At 37.2% G+C, this 18693-nt stretch overlaps 1 protein-coding gene across 2 annotated transcripts; it reads right to left on the reverse strand.

Annotated features, from left to right (window-relative positions):
- Positions 1–2492: 2492 nt before the first annotated feature.
- Positions 2493–17976, reverse strand: cd164 (CD164 molecule). Of its 2 annotated transcripts, XM_015369804.1 has the most exons (6): positions 17737–17976; positions 16039–16107; positions 9278–9346; positions 8896–8970; positions 7338–7412; positions 2493–4786 (listed from the first exon to the last, which is right to left on the reverse strand). In XM_015369804.1, the coding sequence occupies exons 1-6, from the start codon at positions 17795–17797 to the stop codon at positions 4632–4634; spliced, it is 504 nt and encodes a 167-aa protein (XP_015225290.1). In that variant the 5' UTR covers positions 17798–17976; the 3' UTR covers positions 2493–4631. The 2 variants fall into 2 exon arrangements, with proteins under 2 accessions (XP_015225290.1, XP_015225291.1); XM_015369805.1 differs by lacking the exon at positions 8896–8970.
- Positions 17977–18693: the final 717 nt, after the last annotated feature.

Here is an 18693-nt window from a genome sequence, read left to right on the forward strand (position 1 = left end):
TGTCTGAATAACAGAGGTGTGCTTTGACAAAACAAAAGAGAATTTTGCTGCAAGAGAATCAAACCAGTCTTATTCAAGGTATAAACTCAATGAGATGTCCTTAGCAGAGGAAGATCTGCCAAAGCTGCTCAAGAAGAAAAAGTCATTTTATTCCTAGACACCTGAATTATGATCTGTTGATTATTTACCTTAAGAAAATGGACAGCTGGACTAGAGTCAACACACCCCTCTAGCATTTGCATTAGTGGTGTTTTTTTGCTTCATAAGGTGGATACAACTTATGAAGCAAATGAATGAGACTAGTTTCTCTGGATTTTTTTAACTTTTGCAACAACAGAAAACAAACTGTTCCCTGCAGATTTCTTTTAGTCGTTTCTTCCATTTATCATTGATTACAAGTACATCTGCATTTATTGAAATACTTATAGTCAGCAGATATCACTGCCCTTTGTACACAGGTAGATTCTAAGTGTTTGCTAATGCTGGTGATCACAGGCTACAGCCAGAAAAATAATATAGTTTCTCTGATCATCACATCAGGGTATGGAACATAAAAGCTATTATGGCCACATTAGTCATGGGGAAGACAGCTAACTGACAGTTTTCCATTTGATGGGCATTAACACCTTTTTATAAAGAGGTTATACTACAAAAAAAAAAAAAAAAGTATGAGGGTATTAATGGCAAGGTTGTTTGGAGAAAAAAAAAAAATGAAATACCAAAAAATTTGTTCCCTGCACTTCATCCATTCCTTAGGGAGCAACAGACAAGCCGACCAGCCAGACTGATTTATGTTGTATATTCAACATTTCAGGCAGGAAGAAATGGGTAGTCAAGAGTTCAAATGCTGGAAGAAGTGAGAGGAAACAGTTTAATTTTTTTTAAAAACAAAAAGCTCTTTCAGGTGCTAGTTGTTGAAATTTTATTTACAAAAACAGCTCTTAAGTGAGATACTAAAGGGATTCTCTTTTATAGGCGTAATCTTGATGTTGTGGCTACAGTAAAGTACAGTTGCATTTTGGGCCAGCCTCCCTCACTGTGATTGGTCTGGTCTATGTTAGACCAGAGAGTATTGAGCCTTAACTGGCTGGTCAGGCTAGCAGCAGACAGCTTTTTGCAGCGCTGGTGGCAGTTTTCAGCCGGTGCACTCCATTACGTAAGAGACGGAAGGCATAAGCCACTGCTGGCAATGCAAAATAAGCAGAAAAGCCTGCTCTATAGAAAGAAAAAAAGTTGGCGATTACCAATTAACAGCAGCTGAGAAAAATCAGTGTGAGACATGTCTGGGGTCGTTTTGCTGTTTTAGTAAAAGTAGAAAAAAAACACACACAAAAAAAAACAGCATGTTTAGGAATTCTTTAACTATAATTTCTAAAAAAAAAAAAAAAAAAAATCTGAAGGAGAACAGCCACTTTTGAAATGCTAGAGAAAAAAACCCCCAGGAAAACCAGAAATTGGGTGTCTTAATCAAACTTTGGATCCCATTTAACATAATAAAATAAAAAATATACATATATACACACACATTCTTTAGGAAAGCAGATTGGAAGGAAATAACACTTGATTAGCTCAGCCAGTAATCTGGAAAAAGGATGAGTGAGTCTCCAGATTTGGATAATTAGTTTGGATTCTCTTTTTAAAAAGTTAAATTAAAATAATTTTTTATTTACTCAGGATATCTGTCAGATATGTAAATCTGAAACAAATCACAGAAAGCAATTTTCTCTAACATTGCATTAAAATACAAGCAGAGAAATGCAAACTCACTTCCTCTGCAGCAGGTCAATCTGTTGAGCCTATATTAAGTTACAGTAAAGACAAAGAATCAGTGGAACTTGATACGACGCCTTTTAACCATCAGGGCGACCGTAACCACAACAACTGTAACCCTGCTTATGTAAATTACAGCCGGGTATCAAATGAAGAGTAAATAAGACCATTTGTTCAACAATAATCAAACTTTATTGGTTTAAATTTTGTAAAACTAAATTTAAACACCAGAAAACAAGGCAACAAAAAAGCAGGATAGGGTTGTAAGAGGCACAATAAAAATAAAGCAAAAAAAAAAACATTCCAGGAGAGTCATTGTGGCACTGTTCAGTGTCTACATATGGCTATATACGTTTGTGTGTTAAAGAGAAAAGCAAGAAGTCGTACCAACAGAACTAATGGACAGTGAAAGACACAGTGTGCAATATTAGCAATAAAGCCACAAGGCGAAGAAGGCCAATACTGCCTGGTCAAAAACTGTACGGTGATCTAACATATCTTAATGTCACTTTAAAATCCTTAACAGCAAACGGTAGCAGGTTACAACCAAACTGTTCAAGTCATGGTGGGTGGGTGCATCTGTGCTGGGGGGTGGCATGTTGAAATAGAGAACACTAGAGGTCTGTCTCTGGTTTCTATCGCAGCGTTTTATTACAAATAGCCGCTGAGAAGCTGTTCAGGAGACAACCTGACTCAAATATATAATTCGTTTGATGGTTTTCGTCATTCAAAGCGAACTTAGGACACTCAAAGAGAAAGTGGTCCAGGCATTACAAGGACAGCTTGTCACTTCGCAGCAGAGATTAAGGCTGAGAGCAGCGGACATACATTTAAGCACAACACAGAAAACCACTCTGCAGGAGCCTGAAAGTGCCGAGTCTCGCTGATATTTAGTTAAAATGGCATCTGGTTTGTTCATTTCACAACAAATGGAAATGGATGATAACTGAATAAGGCACTTTTCCCGGAGAGGTGCGCAGAGCAAGACGCGGCACAATGGACGTCGACACAAGGCGGTGTTGTAACACACCAGAATGTTGACGTTACCATTAGAGAATGCAGCTAGAAAGAATATTTCTCTTCATTTGTGTAAAACGACTAGACATGCAGCAGAGGGAAATGGTGCAGCTGACGGTGGGCATGTTTAGCCTTCTTGCTCATGACTGTAGGTTCGTTTCAAAAGAAACCTCACACATGCAACCTCAAAAAAAATATATATAGATATACAAGCATAAACAAACACCCGCATTCATTAGTTACTTTGTGGTTGTAACCTACATATTCAAACCAAACATGCCAAAAAAAAAAAAAAACAGGACTTTGGCTTCATGTATACCATTTCAAGGGATTCATCCATGAGCACATGGGCTTATCACAAATATTAAAGTGGTTTCTGACTGCGACTAAATTACTATTTGCATATGCAATGAGAAAAAGCATCCAGCATGCACTTACAGGTAAAGAAAAGCAGAGCCAACACAAGGTTAAAGTTCTGGTTAACATTTTGGCTTTTCTTTCAGCAGGACAGAAACAGGATGTAGCTATTTACAGGTTGGACAAAGCTGATAAACCCAAAAAAAAAAAAAAAAAGAAGTTAGCAGCTAGCTAGTAAGAAGAATAGGCTTCAACCTGCCAATGATGCGCAATTATTCTGCATAACACACAGCCTCTTCAACATGTTGGCCCTAAAACTAAATATTTTCCTCACAGCTTAGTTCGATCTGAACCATGATGTAGCAAAGTCTCTAGTGGCAGAATCGTGCGAACATCCTGCCACTGCCATGTTTAGACTTTCTGTTGCACCTGCAAACCAAACAAGGACCTAGGAGGACAGAAATCCTCCATTTTCCTCCCCCTTCAGTTGAGGTACTACAGCTCTAAGCAACCTCATCGCTGTGATACTGTTAATCTTTAGCAAGAAAACAACAAGGACCTAAAAAACAAAAACACCTTTACTCGCTTTCACTCACACTGGACATCAAAGGCACTTCACTGTCCACATCAAGAAAGGTGCATGCCACCTCATTCTGTCTGCACATTAAACAAATTAGGAAATATTCTACAATAATTCATTTTGACCCAGTTTAAATAAAACAAAGATAAGGGCCTGCTCTAAGCGAGCCGCCCATAAGAATTAATGACCAGTAAAGATAGAGATCAGGGAGATCTGTGGTTCTGAAATGAGCTCTATACATTATTTATTGCGTTGGGCTGCTCTACCGGCAGTTGGTGTTTGACATTTTTTAACATCTTGTGTTGGGCGAGAGGCTTCCCAGGACGGAACCTAACAGCAGAAAATACTCAAAACTTTTTTTTGTTTTTATAGTTTTAACATCAAATGATTAGTTGTTACTTTAAGTCCAACTGGATCAAATATGTGAAGATTTTTTTTTTCTCAAAAGACTAAAAAACAATCATCTGTTAGCCTATTCAACACAAGCTCGAACAGCGTTTCCAAATCAGGTTAAAGAAAAATCTATATTCAAGCATCAACAGGAAAGCTACCGTGTGCAAATGACTAATTCTTCGTCTTATGTGGTGCATTTAATTGAAGGCATGAGGAGAGGGGCTGTAAATAACACAAGCCCACTCAATTCACTGGAAAAGGCTCTTTCCAGGATGACTAATGGTGGTAGGTTATGTAATCTGCATGCTTGAGGCCTAAATGCACATCGGAGGAGATTGACTCGATATGTGCATGTTGGGATGAAATGAATCAGACATGCAGGTCCACACTTCATGTGGTGTAAAACACAAAATAAAAAAAAAAATTAATGGAAACGCTGTTTGAGGTCACCTTGATGGGTTCACACCTAAGGGTCTATATTAGCGAAGAACAGGTTGGATCAAGTGTAGCCGCTTCAGAGGGTGTGGTAGTTACGATCTTTGGATTTGCAGAACTTGTAAAGGAAGAAGACGACGGCTTGAAGGCCCAAGACGAGCACGATTCCACCGATGAAGCTGGCAGCATCGAATGTGGAGTTCTTGTGAGGGGGCACCACTGTGGTACCCGGTACTTTAAAGAAAACACAAAGAAAAGAGCCGTTATTATCAGAAAGTTTATAAAAAGTGCTACTAGCTTTTTCTTTCTTTATGTTTTGTTATTTTTAAAAACATATTTTTAATGTTTTGAGAAATATTTCTTAACACTTTGTGAAGTATTTTAACCTCTTAATATCCACCTCATTTTTGGGAAATTCACCTAATTTGCATACCCAAATGGAAAAGCAAATAATTGAGGAACTGTAGGCTGAAATTACATGTGTGATACATTATTTGAAAGCTAACACCTTCTAGTTTCTGAATATATACATGAAAATTGGGTGAGTAAAACACCCAGGCTTCATCAAGCCCAAGCTGCATCAGTTCAAACAAGACTCAAAGTTGTTTTTATTTATTCTCGAAAATAAGTCTTTTTTGAACAGCAGTACTAAAGTCATGCTTGCTTGTTGTGGCTGCTTCGTCATGCTACATTTCGACATGCTATAACAGGGTTCCTACAGCATAAGGCAAGTTAAATTCAAGACTTTTTAATGCCACTTGAAATAAAAATTTAAGACCAAATTCACAAGAAACACAAGAAAAACCTTCTTGCGACAACTTTACCCAAAGGTTTATTATAACATAAACCACTGCACTGTTTCAAATTTTGAAAAGCTTCCCATACAGGAAGAAAGCTAAAAATACACAAATGACAGATATATTTTAACAATTATTTAACTGAATTCACAAACTTTGTTTTAGCAGGGAACAAAACAAATCAGTTTTAAAGCCACAACATAACCAGTGCTAAGTCTTTTTTGCAGCTATTTTTCTTTGTATCGTTTTCTTAGTATGTTTGATTTGGTGATAAGTGGAGGCGTTGCAGAGACAAGGGTGGAACAGAACTGAGAAATACCGGCTGTTTCTCAGTAACTCGATTTTGACGCTTTGTGTTTCGTGCTTCGCATGTGCGACTCCACTGCCTTAATTCCCATCGTTCTCGAATTTTGTGCAAGAAGCTTGAATGACTTTTTGCACAAAATACTCTGTGCCTCATGTATGTTCCCTGGTGTTAGCCATGGAGAAAACTCTTGGCTGGATAGACAATTTTCGTTACATTTACACTTGCTCATATTTTCCAGACAAAAAGTTAATGTCCCGGCCGCAACAATGCTTCTATTGGTTCTGCTATCGGGACAGAACTAATAATGGCGAGCCATTTTTTTATAATTTTTTTTTATAAAAAGAAAAAAGAAATTGTCACTTTTAACGTTTTAGTTAGATTACAAAAATAAATCGTAATAAAAATAATCCTATTTATGATGTTTTAAAAATTAAGACCTACGAAAGACTGATTTAAGACATTTTAACACCAATTAAGGCCTTAATCTAATTTTGAAGTATTCAATGCCTTTTAAGACTTTTTAAGGACCCGCGGGAACCCTGTATAATTGTGCTTTGGTGCTCCCAATATCTATAAAATGAACTAGGTGGTTGAATTGTGGAAAATCTAAGCTTCCCAACGATGTCTAACATATTGGTAAACATTTTACCAGAGTAATTTTCATGCATTCTGAGTTATTAATTTAAAACAGTGGGTTTTGAGAGGTTAAATGTATTTATTCAATTCAAAATTACTTTATAAATCCCAAAGGTAGGTTAAATGTCACAGTTACTCATGCAGAATGTGTCCATAATTGATGATCTTTTAATGGAATTTAAACGTGTTTTAGGGACCAACGGTCAATTTTCAATCGGATTCTAGGAGATTCCGCTTATTATAAATCCTGATTACACACCAGTTTCCTGTGGAGTACCACAGGGTGCTGTGCTTAGGCAATAATTATTTAGATCCCTTTCCAACTAAAGTAATCTTTTAATTCAACCAGAATGTTTCACTGCAAGTAATAATGTTTTTGGCGTTTCCAGCTAGAGTCCCGACTGGAAAATAATATTTATTCTATAAAAATATCTAAAGAGTGACGATCGCAAGAAAGCTTTCAAATCTTCAGCACTTTAAGAAAAAAAAAAAATAGGTACATCTTAAGTTTGATATACAGGAAAGATAGATGAAAACAATTAAAGGTTACTTGTAAGAAAAGTCTTCAGATCATCTTCTAATTATTGATATAACTGCTGCATGTTTTGTGGAAATATTATCTTTTAATTGTTGATGCCAAACTGACATAAAAATAAATGAGAATCCCATGAACAATGTGATTAATTACTATTTATCCATTTACTATTTTTTGTCTGCTTCCCTTAAAGCTAGCCAAGAGTTTTGATTTTTTTTTTTTGGTGGGATGAGACGCCCTGCGGCAGAGAAGTCTGAGAAAAATTTTGAGGATGAAATGTTGTGGATAGATACCAAAATGACAGTGTTGTAAAAAGTTGCAGTTAAAAAGTAGGCCAAAAGGACATTAAAATATAACAAATTAAACTCAATGAACATGTCAGATGACTCAAGAACTACAAAAACGATACCATTAAAGCCCTCGGAAGATAAAAAAAAAAAAGTTTGACATCCTTCTGCTTGCTGATTCATATAGAAATGAGATGTCTGTGCACATTCTGCTTAGACCTACCGTTGGTAGAGGCTGGAGTTGTGGTGGAGCTGTTGCCACTATGAGTCGGCGTGACGGGGAGAGATGTAGCGTTCCCTGAAATGGATTAACAGTGAGAATAATTCCTTCACAAACACAAAACCTTCTCAGCTTGCAATCCTTACAATCCTGATCAGAACATCCACATCGCTTTATAGCCCTGCCGAAGCAATTTTAAACATAAACAGTCCCCATCTACTGAATAAAAGCCTTTTTTCTACCTCACAGAGATCACATAGTTTCACTCAACCACAAAAAGCAGCAGAAAGGAGTGAATGTGAAACCGTTAGAGAGCTGAAGGTGTCAAGCATGTGCTTCACACCTCGCTGTCCTTTTTAAGAGTTTCCACTGGCTTCTGCCTCCTGCTTCTCACAATAAACGCTCATGTTCCAATCAAAGCTTCCATCAAGCTGATGTTCCAACAAACTAAATCCTTTAGGATAAAACAGTGACCCTAAATTAATAAGTATTTAAAGGGAATTAACACTCAAAAGTAAAAAAAAAAAATGTATTATTATTAATTAAATATTTGATGGTGGTTATAGTCATAGTCATTCCAAAACAAAACAATCCACTAGACTTTTCTTTCCAAGTTTGAAGACGTTTCACTCCCCATCCAGGAAGCTTTCTCAATTCAAAATGTCTGGATTCCCATTGAGCTTAAAAATTTATAGAGTGGACCAAAAACAAAGCCTTGTTTTTGCTTAGAAAAGTCAGGTTCAATTTGCTTGAGAAATGCATACTAAAAGCCCAGGCATCAAACCCTGAATATCAAGTTAACTTTATATTACCTGCCAAACTAAAGTGCTTGTCACTACCTGATCCTTCCTGGAAGCACGATCCGTACCATCAGCTCATTTGCGCATGCACAACCAGATATACACCCAGGATCTGTAGGATCCCATTTCCGGTACAGATATTTTTTGTTGGGAAAAACATAAATTATGTATTTTTTACAAAATAAAATGGGAGGGTGACGCAGAGTATGTCTGTTTACGCATGTGCAAATGAGCTGATGGTACGGATCATGCTTCTGGGACGGACCGCTTTGTGCTGCGATCCATGAACTGCTTCCATCTCTGATCTGGAAATGATGCTGTAGGCTGATAAACAAGGTGCTGTACCCAGTGATGAGGCTAACTATTGTTAGCAACTCTAGCTGAGAATAAAAGCTTAATATCTCATTTTATTGAATCAAACAAGGGTGAAAACATTGCAGAACACAGCAACCACTGATTTTGTTTTGGATTGAAGAAGGGGCCGATGAGAAGGCTGCAGTTTGGAAGGGTCTTCCAGTAAATCATCTCTACTGGAAGGAAGAAAAATCTGACTTTTCAATTTAAACAGAAGCACAGTTTCACTTAATTATTTGATCTTGAAATGAAACAGAGTTGGAAGAGTTTGGATTATAGAACCAGTATCTAAATACTGCATTGACTTTATGCTTGACAAATAGAAAAGGACCCCTGATCCACCTGTTAAGACAACAAAATCAAAATTGACCCCGCAGATCACATACAGCTGAGGGTTTAGTGGTTACCTGTAGTATTGCTTTTAGGCGTGGTGGTGATAACAGATGTATGAGTGGAAGCAGTTGGAGCCGAGGGGGTAGTAACTGGACAGGAAACCAGCATACAAAGGAAAGACAGACAAAACATCCAAACAACAAGATTATAGACAACAGATGAGAGGAAAAACAAAAACCCAAATATCCCTGACACACACTGTTAATAAACATTTTAGTAAGAAAATACAAAGACCCATTTAGAATCAGCAGAGAAATGCAGCTCTAATCATGAAATCCATGTAATTTAATACAAAAAAAAATTCTGCTGATTCTATTGGGTCTGTAACAGTACTTTAATAAAAGAAACATCTAACCCATTGTTATTCATTTAGCCTGAATAAACATTTCAACTTACGTGAACAGCTGGCATTGTTGCAGGTATCATTGGCTTGAATAGTAGCGTTGAAACAGGCAGTTCCCGCAACTGGAAAAAACAAAAACAAACAAAAAACGCAGTCAGCATATTTCCTTAGACAGATTATCCTGATGTTTGCTTAATATCCTAACACCACCGAGGTAGACAAAGATATTTTCAGAAAGCAGCCCTGAGGTGCACCTGATGAAGTTATCCATGAAGCGTGATACGTTTTCCATCTCCCCCACAGTGAAAGCTGCTGCTCCCACAGACCAACATCCTACTTCCACATGGGAGAGGCAGGGCGGACGTACCCCCTCCATCCCACCTCCCAACCTTATTAGTTTCAAATCAGCTTAACATGTTTCTCTACACTGCAGGTGACATTTTGTTTTAAGCAAATATCTTTGAATATTCCACTTAGACATAAACTACTTCCAAGTTACATTTTTTTTTTACCTATAGGGATAAAAGTAAAGGCCTCAATTAGTCAACAAATCTGAGCTTTGATCATTTTTATTTATGCTAATCTAACAGAAATAATCCATTTCTACATGTTACTTGAAATACAACCTTTTTTTTTTAAAATCACAAATACAGAAATGTAAAATGTTCCTATGACAATCTGTATCGTCCTGTTCTATACCCCATCGAAGGTCCTGAAAGTGTAGTAGATTTTTAAAAATGGCTGATTGTAAAATCACTGCTTTGGGTCCAGCTGGGTAGAAATTAAAGAAATCATTTAATCATATATTGTCTTTTAGATAAAGCTTTACTACTTTACCCATTATTGTTTTCAATCAATAACTATTATAAGTTGTGTTTTCCAGGTCAATTCAAAAGGGATTTATTTCAGAAAGAAACTAAGCCTAGATACATAAATGTGACCCCTTTTTATTCTCTTCCCATTTCACATCCACAATACCAGCAGGATGTTTTATCAGACGGTACCTAATAGATGAATAGAAACTGTAACCTGCCCCGACATGCGACTATAAATCATATCTCACGGTTAAAACTGGAGCAAAATGTTTGAGTAGAATAGAATTGTTAAGCTGTCATATATTAACAGGTAATCTAATCATATATTGACCATGCCCAGGTTGGTCTTTACCCCATCATCATGTTAGCGTCAACAGAAACATGACAAAGAAAGGTTCTTCATTCCTCTGATTTATAACTAGGATATACTGCAACAGGAGACTTTATTGATCTCCATCACTCTCCTGGATATTTTTTGGTCATGGTGGAAAGACAAAGAGTCCTTGTGACAGCAAGGATCTTGTGACTATGCATCCTCTTCCACGCCCAGTTATTGTCCTATGTACACTTAACAGCTGTTAACGTTTAACCATAAAACAATAGCATAAAAGCTGTGCAGCTGAAAGGATGACGTAGAAATCTGATGTTTTTATTTTTCAAATTAAGGGAACCATAATTCAAACATGATTTAAAGACCATTGTGTTATTTAGGCTTTCTTTCAACATTGTTTTTTTGCAACTACAAATATTTTTTCCTCTCCATATGGCGGTTTTCGATCGCTTAGAGAAAAGAAGTTTGACGTAGGTGAGAAATGTCGCAGTGACACCCATGTGATTGTCAAGATGAATGCTCCGTGAAGCAGTACACTGGGGCTTTAGTGTTAGAGCTTATATGTATGTAATGAACAGTTCATGTTTTATTCAATTTCAAATTATAGTAAAGAGAAAAAGATTTAAAACAGTTGCATCTGGTCCATTACAGGTCCTTAAATGCTCCGACATTTGTTTTATGTAATCCAGTGGAGATCTTCTCAATCTGAATGCATGAAACCTCATAAAGAGACCTGTTCCCTTCTCTGTGCAGCAGCTGCTGCTGCATACAGCCTCTGATGCCCCTCATAACCTAGAGTGACTGAACATAATGACTCCCACTTGATTGCTTCCCATAAATTACAAAAAAAAAAAAAACACAGTTTTTACCACAAAGCAGGTCTCCAGCAACCCTTAAAAATCATTTCTTAAGCCTTCCTTTAGCCTGTATGACATTTCCCACCGCCTCATAGCAGATTACACATTCATCAGGCACACAGCTTTAAAAATGGGTAATTTCCAAAAAGCTTTTGTCCAATAATTATAAGTTTGGGGAGCTCATGATGCAAGAGTCTATTGAGTGTGTCACTTTGCTGTTATACAGTTATGCACGGTATTCAGTCGAGGCTCAGTTGGACGTCAGTAGCTTTCACAAAACAGCCCCGCCACTCTGCAGCTTTTCTTTGACATGTTTCTGAACTTGTCACTCTGCTGCACATAATCTAGCAAGATTTATTTTCCACTGGCCAGAGGAAAAAAGCCCCAGAGAAGAGGAAACATGCAAACAAATGACTTAAACAGTTTTGATTTATAGAAATAGAATAAAGGTACATCTTAAAAGAGTCTGGGTGAAGGCAGCTAGTCTTCAACCATCAGAGCTGGCATCCCATCTTGTTATTAACAAAAATCCAGATTCTGAGGTTTAGGCCAATCAAGCACAGGTTAAGGGGCTGCATACCACTAAGCAACAGTCCGGTTATTTTCTCTTCATGCCTCTGGTGTTATACCTGTTGCTCAGACCCTAGATATGTGTGAAAGCAGCATCTCTTGATGCACTTACTCCAGCCTCAGAACACCGAGGATCTCCCCCTGAAGTCCTAAATTGCTTAAGCTTTACTGTTATCTCAAGGCTGCAGATTCCTGCTGCTAATACAACACCTTTTAGATTTTTTTTTCTTCCACTTAACTTTCCATTCATTTGACTTTTGGTTGCAGTTCATAAAAATCGAAATCTTCAAACTAACAGACCTGAAAACTTTAAACGTATCACTCTGCAGGCAATATGAACCTGATTTGATTTTGTTTAGGAAATTACAAAAATAAACATTTAGTCTTTACTCCATGTGCACCTAATATTCAATTACATGTAGAAGTATAAAATACAATTTTCCATAAATTTGCATCCAACTAGATACTGTTATCTTTGTGTTTAACCATATGAACATTCCCTCTCTTTCTCCATTAGGTCAGAGGTGTTATGTCACAGGCAGCTGCTAAAGGTAGGACCCTCTCCCACACTTTGCCAAGCTGGTTACATTATTATCACTGTGCTGAACAGCCTTACAGTCCTCGAGGCTCTCAGCAGGATCAGACACAATCTACACTCACTCAGAGCTCACATGTACACGTGTAAGCTGTAGAACAGCAGGGAAACCATGCTCTCAGTGCAGAGTGCTTGTTTACAAGAAATCCCTAAAACCAAAAGTAAATCCAGGGATAATGTAGTGTTTAGTCAGTACCCGCAGCGTGTGGTTATCCTTTATTACAGAGGAGCCACTGCAGTGGACACGGCTGATGTTCCAGCTGTCTGCTCTTTTCATTTTAAATAGGTGATCCCTTCCTGGTTTATATTTCCAGTCAGATTAGGTTGTTAACAGCCTCAGTACTTCTTCATAACCAAGTACGTGTAGCTTTTTGGTCTCTAATGAGTGCATTTAGAAGACAAGAGTCACTTTTTTTTATTTTTAAAGAAAGGGCTTTGCTTTAAACAAACAAGAAAACTGAATCAATAGAATCTTCAGCTCTTGTTTCTATATACTAAATGCTTAATAACTGCACTGTGTACAACTGTTTCTGTGTTCTTTCCTTCAGTGCACAAAATAGAACAGTAAATCAAGTCAGATTAATTCCCCATGCGAAAAAGAAAAACCTACCCATCTAGCCTGGCAAGGTAGAGAAAGAGAAGCAAATGTGTGTTGTTCTACCTGTCCTGCAAGATTTCTGAATTAATATCAGAGATGCATCGTCAGATAACCTTTAGCGAAAGCAGATGGAGGGAGTGGTGCTGCCAAATCACAATACAGACTCTCCCGTAGAGGATAAAAGCCTCACATGTGGGCGGGGTAGTCAAACAGGTCGGCTATCTTGGCGGTTACAAACAACTTTAGCGATTAGACCTGTAAAAGGAAACTTAAAGCAGATCTTTTATCCTATCAGCACACACTTTCCTCCAACATTTCTCATTATGCTTTTCTTCCTCCCTTTGTCCTGCTGGGGATATTGCCAGCTTCCTGTAACACATCACTACACTTCCTCTCCTGCTTGTCTTCTTCAGAATGACTAGAGGCATGCATTGTGTCAAACTGAACGTCGATGTCATCAGAATTACAACCTTAATCATACAATTGAATTAAATTTCTCAGTTAAGCCAGAAAATTAATCAGTTAAAAAAAAACTGATTCTGCAAAAAAAACAAGCAAAGAATCTTTGATTCAAAGAAAACCCCCAAACCCTAGAGGGAGATGCTTTAACATAGAAAACCATTGGGTGACTGGAAACGATTTGTAATGCTTAGTTTGGTTTTACTAAGCGTGGAGCTGAATGAAAGCTCTTACAACCGCAACAGCCAGGAAACTTCTGAAAATGCTCAGTTCACCCCAACCCATTCACGCTTTTTATGCTGCAAATATTGGACATTTTTCTATTTAACAGGACGGTTGTTTCAGGGGGAAAAAAAAAATGGTTTCCAGCGAAGTAAATTTCATGCATTGGTCAATATTCTTCAAAGTTGAGAAGTGGTCTAATGGAGCAGAGCTCAAAATTAGCCATTCACAGAGTGTTTTCCAATCAAACTAGTAGGTCTGGTTTTTCTGGGTTCAAAATAATGATCCCTGAGATCATAACAACAACAAAAAAAAATTATTGAGCAGGAAAGTCATAGGTTCACATTTTTAATACCATTTTATGATGGTTCCAGTTTCTTTAAGCTACAGTTATCTATTTAGTGATGCTTCTTTAGATCAGACTTCCTTTTCATACTCTGAAGCTTAAAAACCTAAAATACATTTTATTAAATATTTGCTTGACTTTAGGGCTGCCACTAACGATATGCTAATCGTATAATTTCATGATTATTTTTAGGATGAATCAATCAACCTCTAAAAGCAAATGGTTCCTTATAAAACTATTTTTTAAAGAATTAAACCAGGTGAAACTAAATCTTTTCAAATTGAGTAGTTCTGGACAGAGCATATTGACAGACCAAACTGTTTTTTTTATCCTAAAGGCAAAATATTTATATATATTTTTACAATTTGGGTATAATTACTGCTCCTAGTGGGTCCCTCTGTAAGCTAGAGCCTCTATACTACAGTTGACGATTAATCGATTACTAAATTAGTTGACAATTATTTCAATAATCAATTAATCACGAGTAACCCGATTAACTGTTTCACCCCTACTTTACATTATCATAGAATACTGTCATTCATCATTATAGCATGTTTTCCTGATAGCGTCCATCCTTGGTATGAACACTTTACATGGGCTTATTTACAATATTTACAAAAATATTTGATATCCTTTTTTCTCTCCATCTGTTGGGACTTCATTCTCAGACCTTAGCAGGTAGCAAGAAGCCATCAAGGGTAATGATACCAAGATTTTAGAAAGTTTCAAAACCGTGAAATTGTTTAATTATAATGTTTCTATGCTTTAAAAGCCTTTTAATGAGATATAAGGGAAAAAAAGCAGGAGTGTCTTGGGTGTGCCCTTCTGGATTTTCCTGCACACTGCTCATTCAGCTGCCTGAAGGAAGGCAACCACACTTTCATCTTGCTCAGGAAAATAAACAAACAGAAAAATTTACCATACATAAAAACAATTGCACAAGATTATCACTGTTGTGGAGTTGAAAATAGGAGGAGCGCCAACCATTGCCCTGAGTTACACAACCATGTTTAAGTAATAAGTATTAATTACAGTCCACGTGTTTAAAATAACTAAAATTATATTGTGTATTTGCATTTCTGTATATAAACTAAGATAATATAAAACCCATGAGGTGAAACCTGCAGGCAGAACTGATCTACAGACTGTAGATTTTTCTTTTTTGTTTTAAACAACAAACCTAAGAGATTTCACCTCTTTAGAGGGAAAGTCAGACCCTCCCGCCTGCTGCTTTCTGTCTAAGTGCTTTAAATAATGTGCTCGGCTGACAATTATCACTGCTTCAGGCGGACAGCTGTGTAGGAGAGATCTGAATGCGGCGCTGCAAGCTGCCATTACATTAGTCATTAAGGGTTTTAGGGGTTAAAACAAATCTTTAAGTTCATAAACCAGAAAAAAAATAATAATTTCTTTCTATGCATGAAAGAAACAACTAGGGGAGGAAAAAAAAACATTACATGAGTTGCTTTTTGGCAGCAGATTCCTGAAGGTCATCACTGATGATATACAACAATTGAACGCTAAGATCCTGATTCATTTATAAATAGCTGTATAGCATCTCCCCCTTTTATCTCTAATATAAAAGATTCATTTACAACCATGACATAAGGACTAGAGAAAAAAAGGCAAACGCTGCTAATTGATAATAGCACTTTATTATTGTGTAAAATATCTACTGGCAGGTGAAATATTGACAAAATTAGATATAAGATAAGCTTTCAATCCATCCCTGATATTTATTCTATAAATCATTGACTCTTAAATGTAAGCAGCCCTCCAATCAAGTGTCTGTGTCATTCCAGTTTTATCCAGTTTCCATCATTTTGCCTGAGCTGAGCTAGCCAACATTGACCCAAGACTGTAGTTCAACTCAGGCTCTAATAAGTCTAAACGAGCCCTTCCTCCACAGCCAGGATTCTAACTACCAATGAGTTCAGCTCTATGCACAGTTAAGAGAACAAAGGCAAACCTGTTCTGCTTGGTTCAACAACTTGTCACATATTTCAAGAAGAGGTACTTACTTGTGCAGTTGAGCCAATGGCACTCAGAACGGGCAACACAGAGCTCACATGACGTATAGGAGCAATCATCTGAAAAAGGATCGGAAAACACTAACTTAGTTATGGTTAATCGTGCTTAAAGCGTTGATCTTTAACTCCTATCATCACAGATTCAAACATCAGGTCTGATGAGAATTGGTTAGAAATGCAAGAATAAAATAAAGAAGGAATAAATTTATATATTTAAGTGTGGTATGTGATGGCACCATGACTAAACAAAACATTACAATAAACTGGAATAAATGCTTTAAATGAAAAATACTCCTTATACAAAAAAACCCTCAGCATTTATTTTCCATTTTCTGTCCTGGAGTTCATCAATACATCATAAACTAAGGTCATAAGTTTTACCCTTAATCTCATTGGTTAACCAGCACAGCTGTTTAGCTGCTGAATAATCGCACTCTCCTTTTCCGTAATGCTGATGCATGAGCTAGCCGTTATATGGTGCAACACGCATGATGAAATAGTTAAAGAGAATTACACATGTTCTTAACACAAATATTTAACTTTTGTCTATCACTTACACATGAAAAAAATTCCATCATGATTTATCTTACTTATTTTTGACATCTTTATCTTCTTTGCTCTTACGATCTTTGTTGGTAGTTTTGAGCCTCTTTATGTTGTGTCATTTGTTTCAGTAAATGATAAACATAAAAACTTTTCCTGCGTGTCAAACTTTATACACAACCTTATATCCATCTCTCAAGAGAGAGAGAGAGAGAGAGAGAGAGATACATACACACGGATGTATGTATGTATATATATATATATATGTGTGTGTATGTATATAGATAGATAGATGGTAGATAGATAGATACATATTTTACATGCTTGTAGATAAGATAAATTCCCATAAAAGTACAATTCTTAAATTGGTCAACCAAAATTTGGTCAAATATATATATGTTTTTCATTTAAATACTATCATTAGCCACTATCCCACAATAAATCCAGTCAGATAGTGGTTGGATTGTGCTAAAACAAACGTATGTTTAAAATATTTACAATTTTTATTTAAAAAAAAACACTTTGTAATTATTGTGTAAATGAATAAAATAACGACTTTAGTTGTGCTTTAGAACATCCTAGAAGAAGGTCCAACACAAACCAGTTAAACCTGAACCAGCTTGTTCTTATATCAAACTCCTAGGGGGTGGGGGCTCAAAAATATAAAATCTGGAAAAGTTAGATAAACTGAGATCTTTCCGAAACCTTTATTACACGTGTGTACATTAAAGTGGGAAGTTAACATGGTTTCTGTAGGTAAAGTTTGGGTGTAATGCAATGATTCTCATCATACTGGCTTCTATTTCACAATCAGTGACTGTGTTGACAAATAATTAACATTATGACTCTGAACGTTACACAATACAGGCAGATCCAGGTCACAGCATCTATTAACGAGCTAAAGCGTTAGCAGGGGAGGAAGCAGGACTTCCTCTGACCGGTGTGGGCATTACGAGTAACTAGTGTTCAGAAACTGGATAAATAATAAATATAAAAATGAACATTTGTGTGGAAAATAACAGACTGGGGGAGTGAGACAGCTAGAGAGCCTCGCATTATTCAGATAAAGGTTTTCTCTTAAGTCCGTTTTAACCGAGGGGGGTCTGCTAGCCTTTAGCCGTTTGGTAAAAAGGTCGCGAAACTTACCTGCGGCCGCTGCGCCAATCAGCGCCAGAGCTGCGGCGAAAAACACCACCTTCACGTTCATGACTGCCGCCGACCTACAGCTCAGCCTGCTTCACGCGGGGACAGCTTTTCTTCACGGAAACGTCGAGAACGTTAAAGACGGATTCTCACGGGTTCCTCCTCGTTTTTTTTTCTTTCCTGTGCTCTGCTGCTGCTGCTGTTGATGTCTGCTCTGCTCGTTCGACACTTCCTACTCGGAGGGTCACATGGCGCTTCTTATGGGCGGGGTGAGAAAAAAAACAAGAGTGGGCAGGAAACACGGAAGAAACGAGCGATGATCGGAACCGACGTGGGGATTTTTTTTACCCTTTATCGGAAAAAACGACAAACGCTCAACTTTAAAACAGTAATAGGAACCATTGCGCTATATTTTTGTAATATTATCCCATTTAACGTTTTATTTTATAGTTGTACTCTAATTTCCTTCATCAAAAACGGGGTTAATTTAGATTTAAAGTATGGCTTTAAACATGATCCCCTCAGCCATCTTTGTGATTACATATATAAAAAAACTAAATATAATCATATTAAATTACTAATTCTATTATTGTGATTTCTGTTAAAGTGGTTCAGGTTATCCTGAGCTATCTCTATTGTTATGCTGCTATAGGCTGAGACTGCTGGAGGACTTAGGGACCCCTTTTTTATCATTCTGCTCCATCAAACCTCTATTCTCCCACTCTGCTGAATTTGTTTGTTCAATCTCTAGCACTATGTTCTCTCTGCTTTTTCTCAGAGTAGTTTCATCTGGTCTGTTCCTATTTTGCTGTTTAATTTCCTGAAGAGAAATATCAGCTGTGCTGCTGCCATCAACACTTTTGTTTATAGATGTTCAAGATTGGCGAGATCGGCCTGTTTTTCAGAGTAGTCCTGTTTCTCTGACTGTGACTGGCTGGATGTGTTCTCTTCATCCTCTGA

Source organism: Cyprinodon variegatus, unplaced genomic scaffold (genome assembly GCF_000732505.1).
Source record: "Cyprinodon variegatus isolate N-32 unplaced genomic scaffold, C_variegatus-1.0 Scaffold38, whole genome shotgun sequence".
Taxonomy (NCBI): domain Eukaryota; kingdom Metazoa; phylum Chordata; class Actinopteri; order Cyprinodontiformes; family Cyprinodontidae; genus Cyprinodon; species Cyprinodon variegatus.

Bases quoted from the DNA above. Each gene is read 5' to 3' on its own strand.
- cd164 (XM_015369804.1), bottom strand. From the start codon at position 17,797: ATGAACGTGAAGGTGGTGTTTTTCGCCGCAGCTCTGGCGCTGATTGGC. The intron at 8,971-9,277 runs GTAAGTTGAAAT...TTTCCTGTCCAG, and splicing joins CAACAATGCCAGCTGTTCAC to TTACTACCCCCTCGGCTCCA. The intron at 7,413-8,895 runs GTAACCACTAAA...AATCCATTTCAG, and splicing joins GCCTAAAAGCAATACTACAG to GGAACGCTACATCTCTCCCC.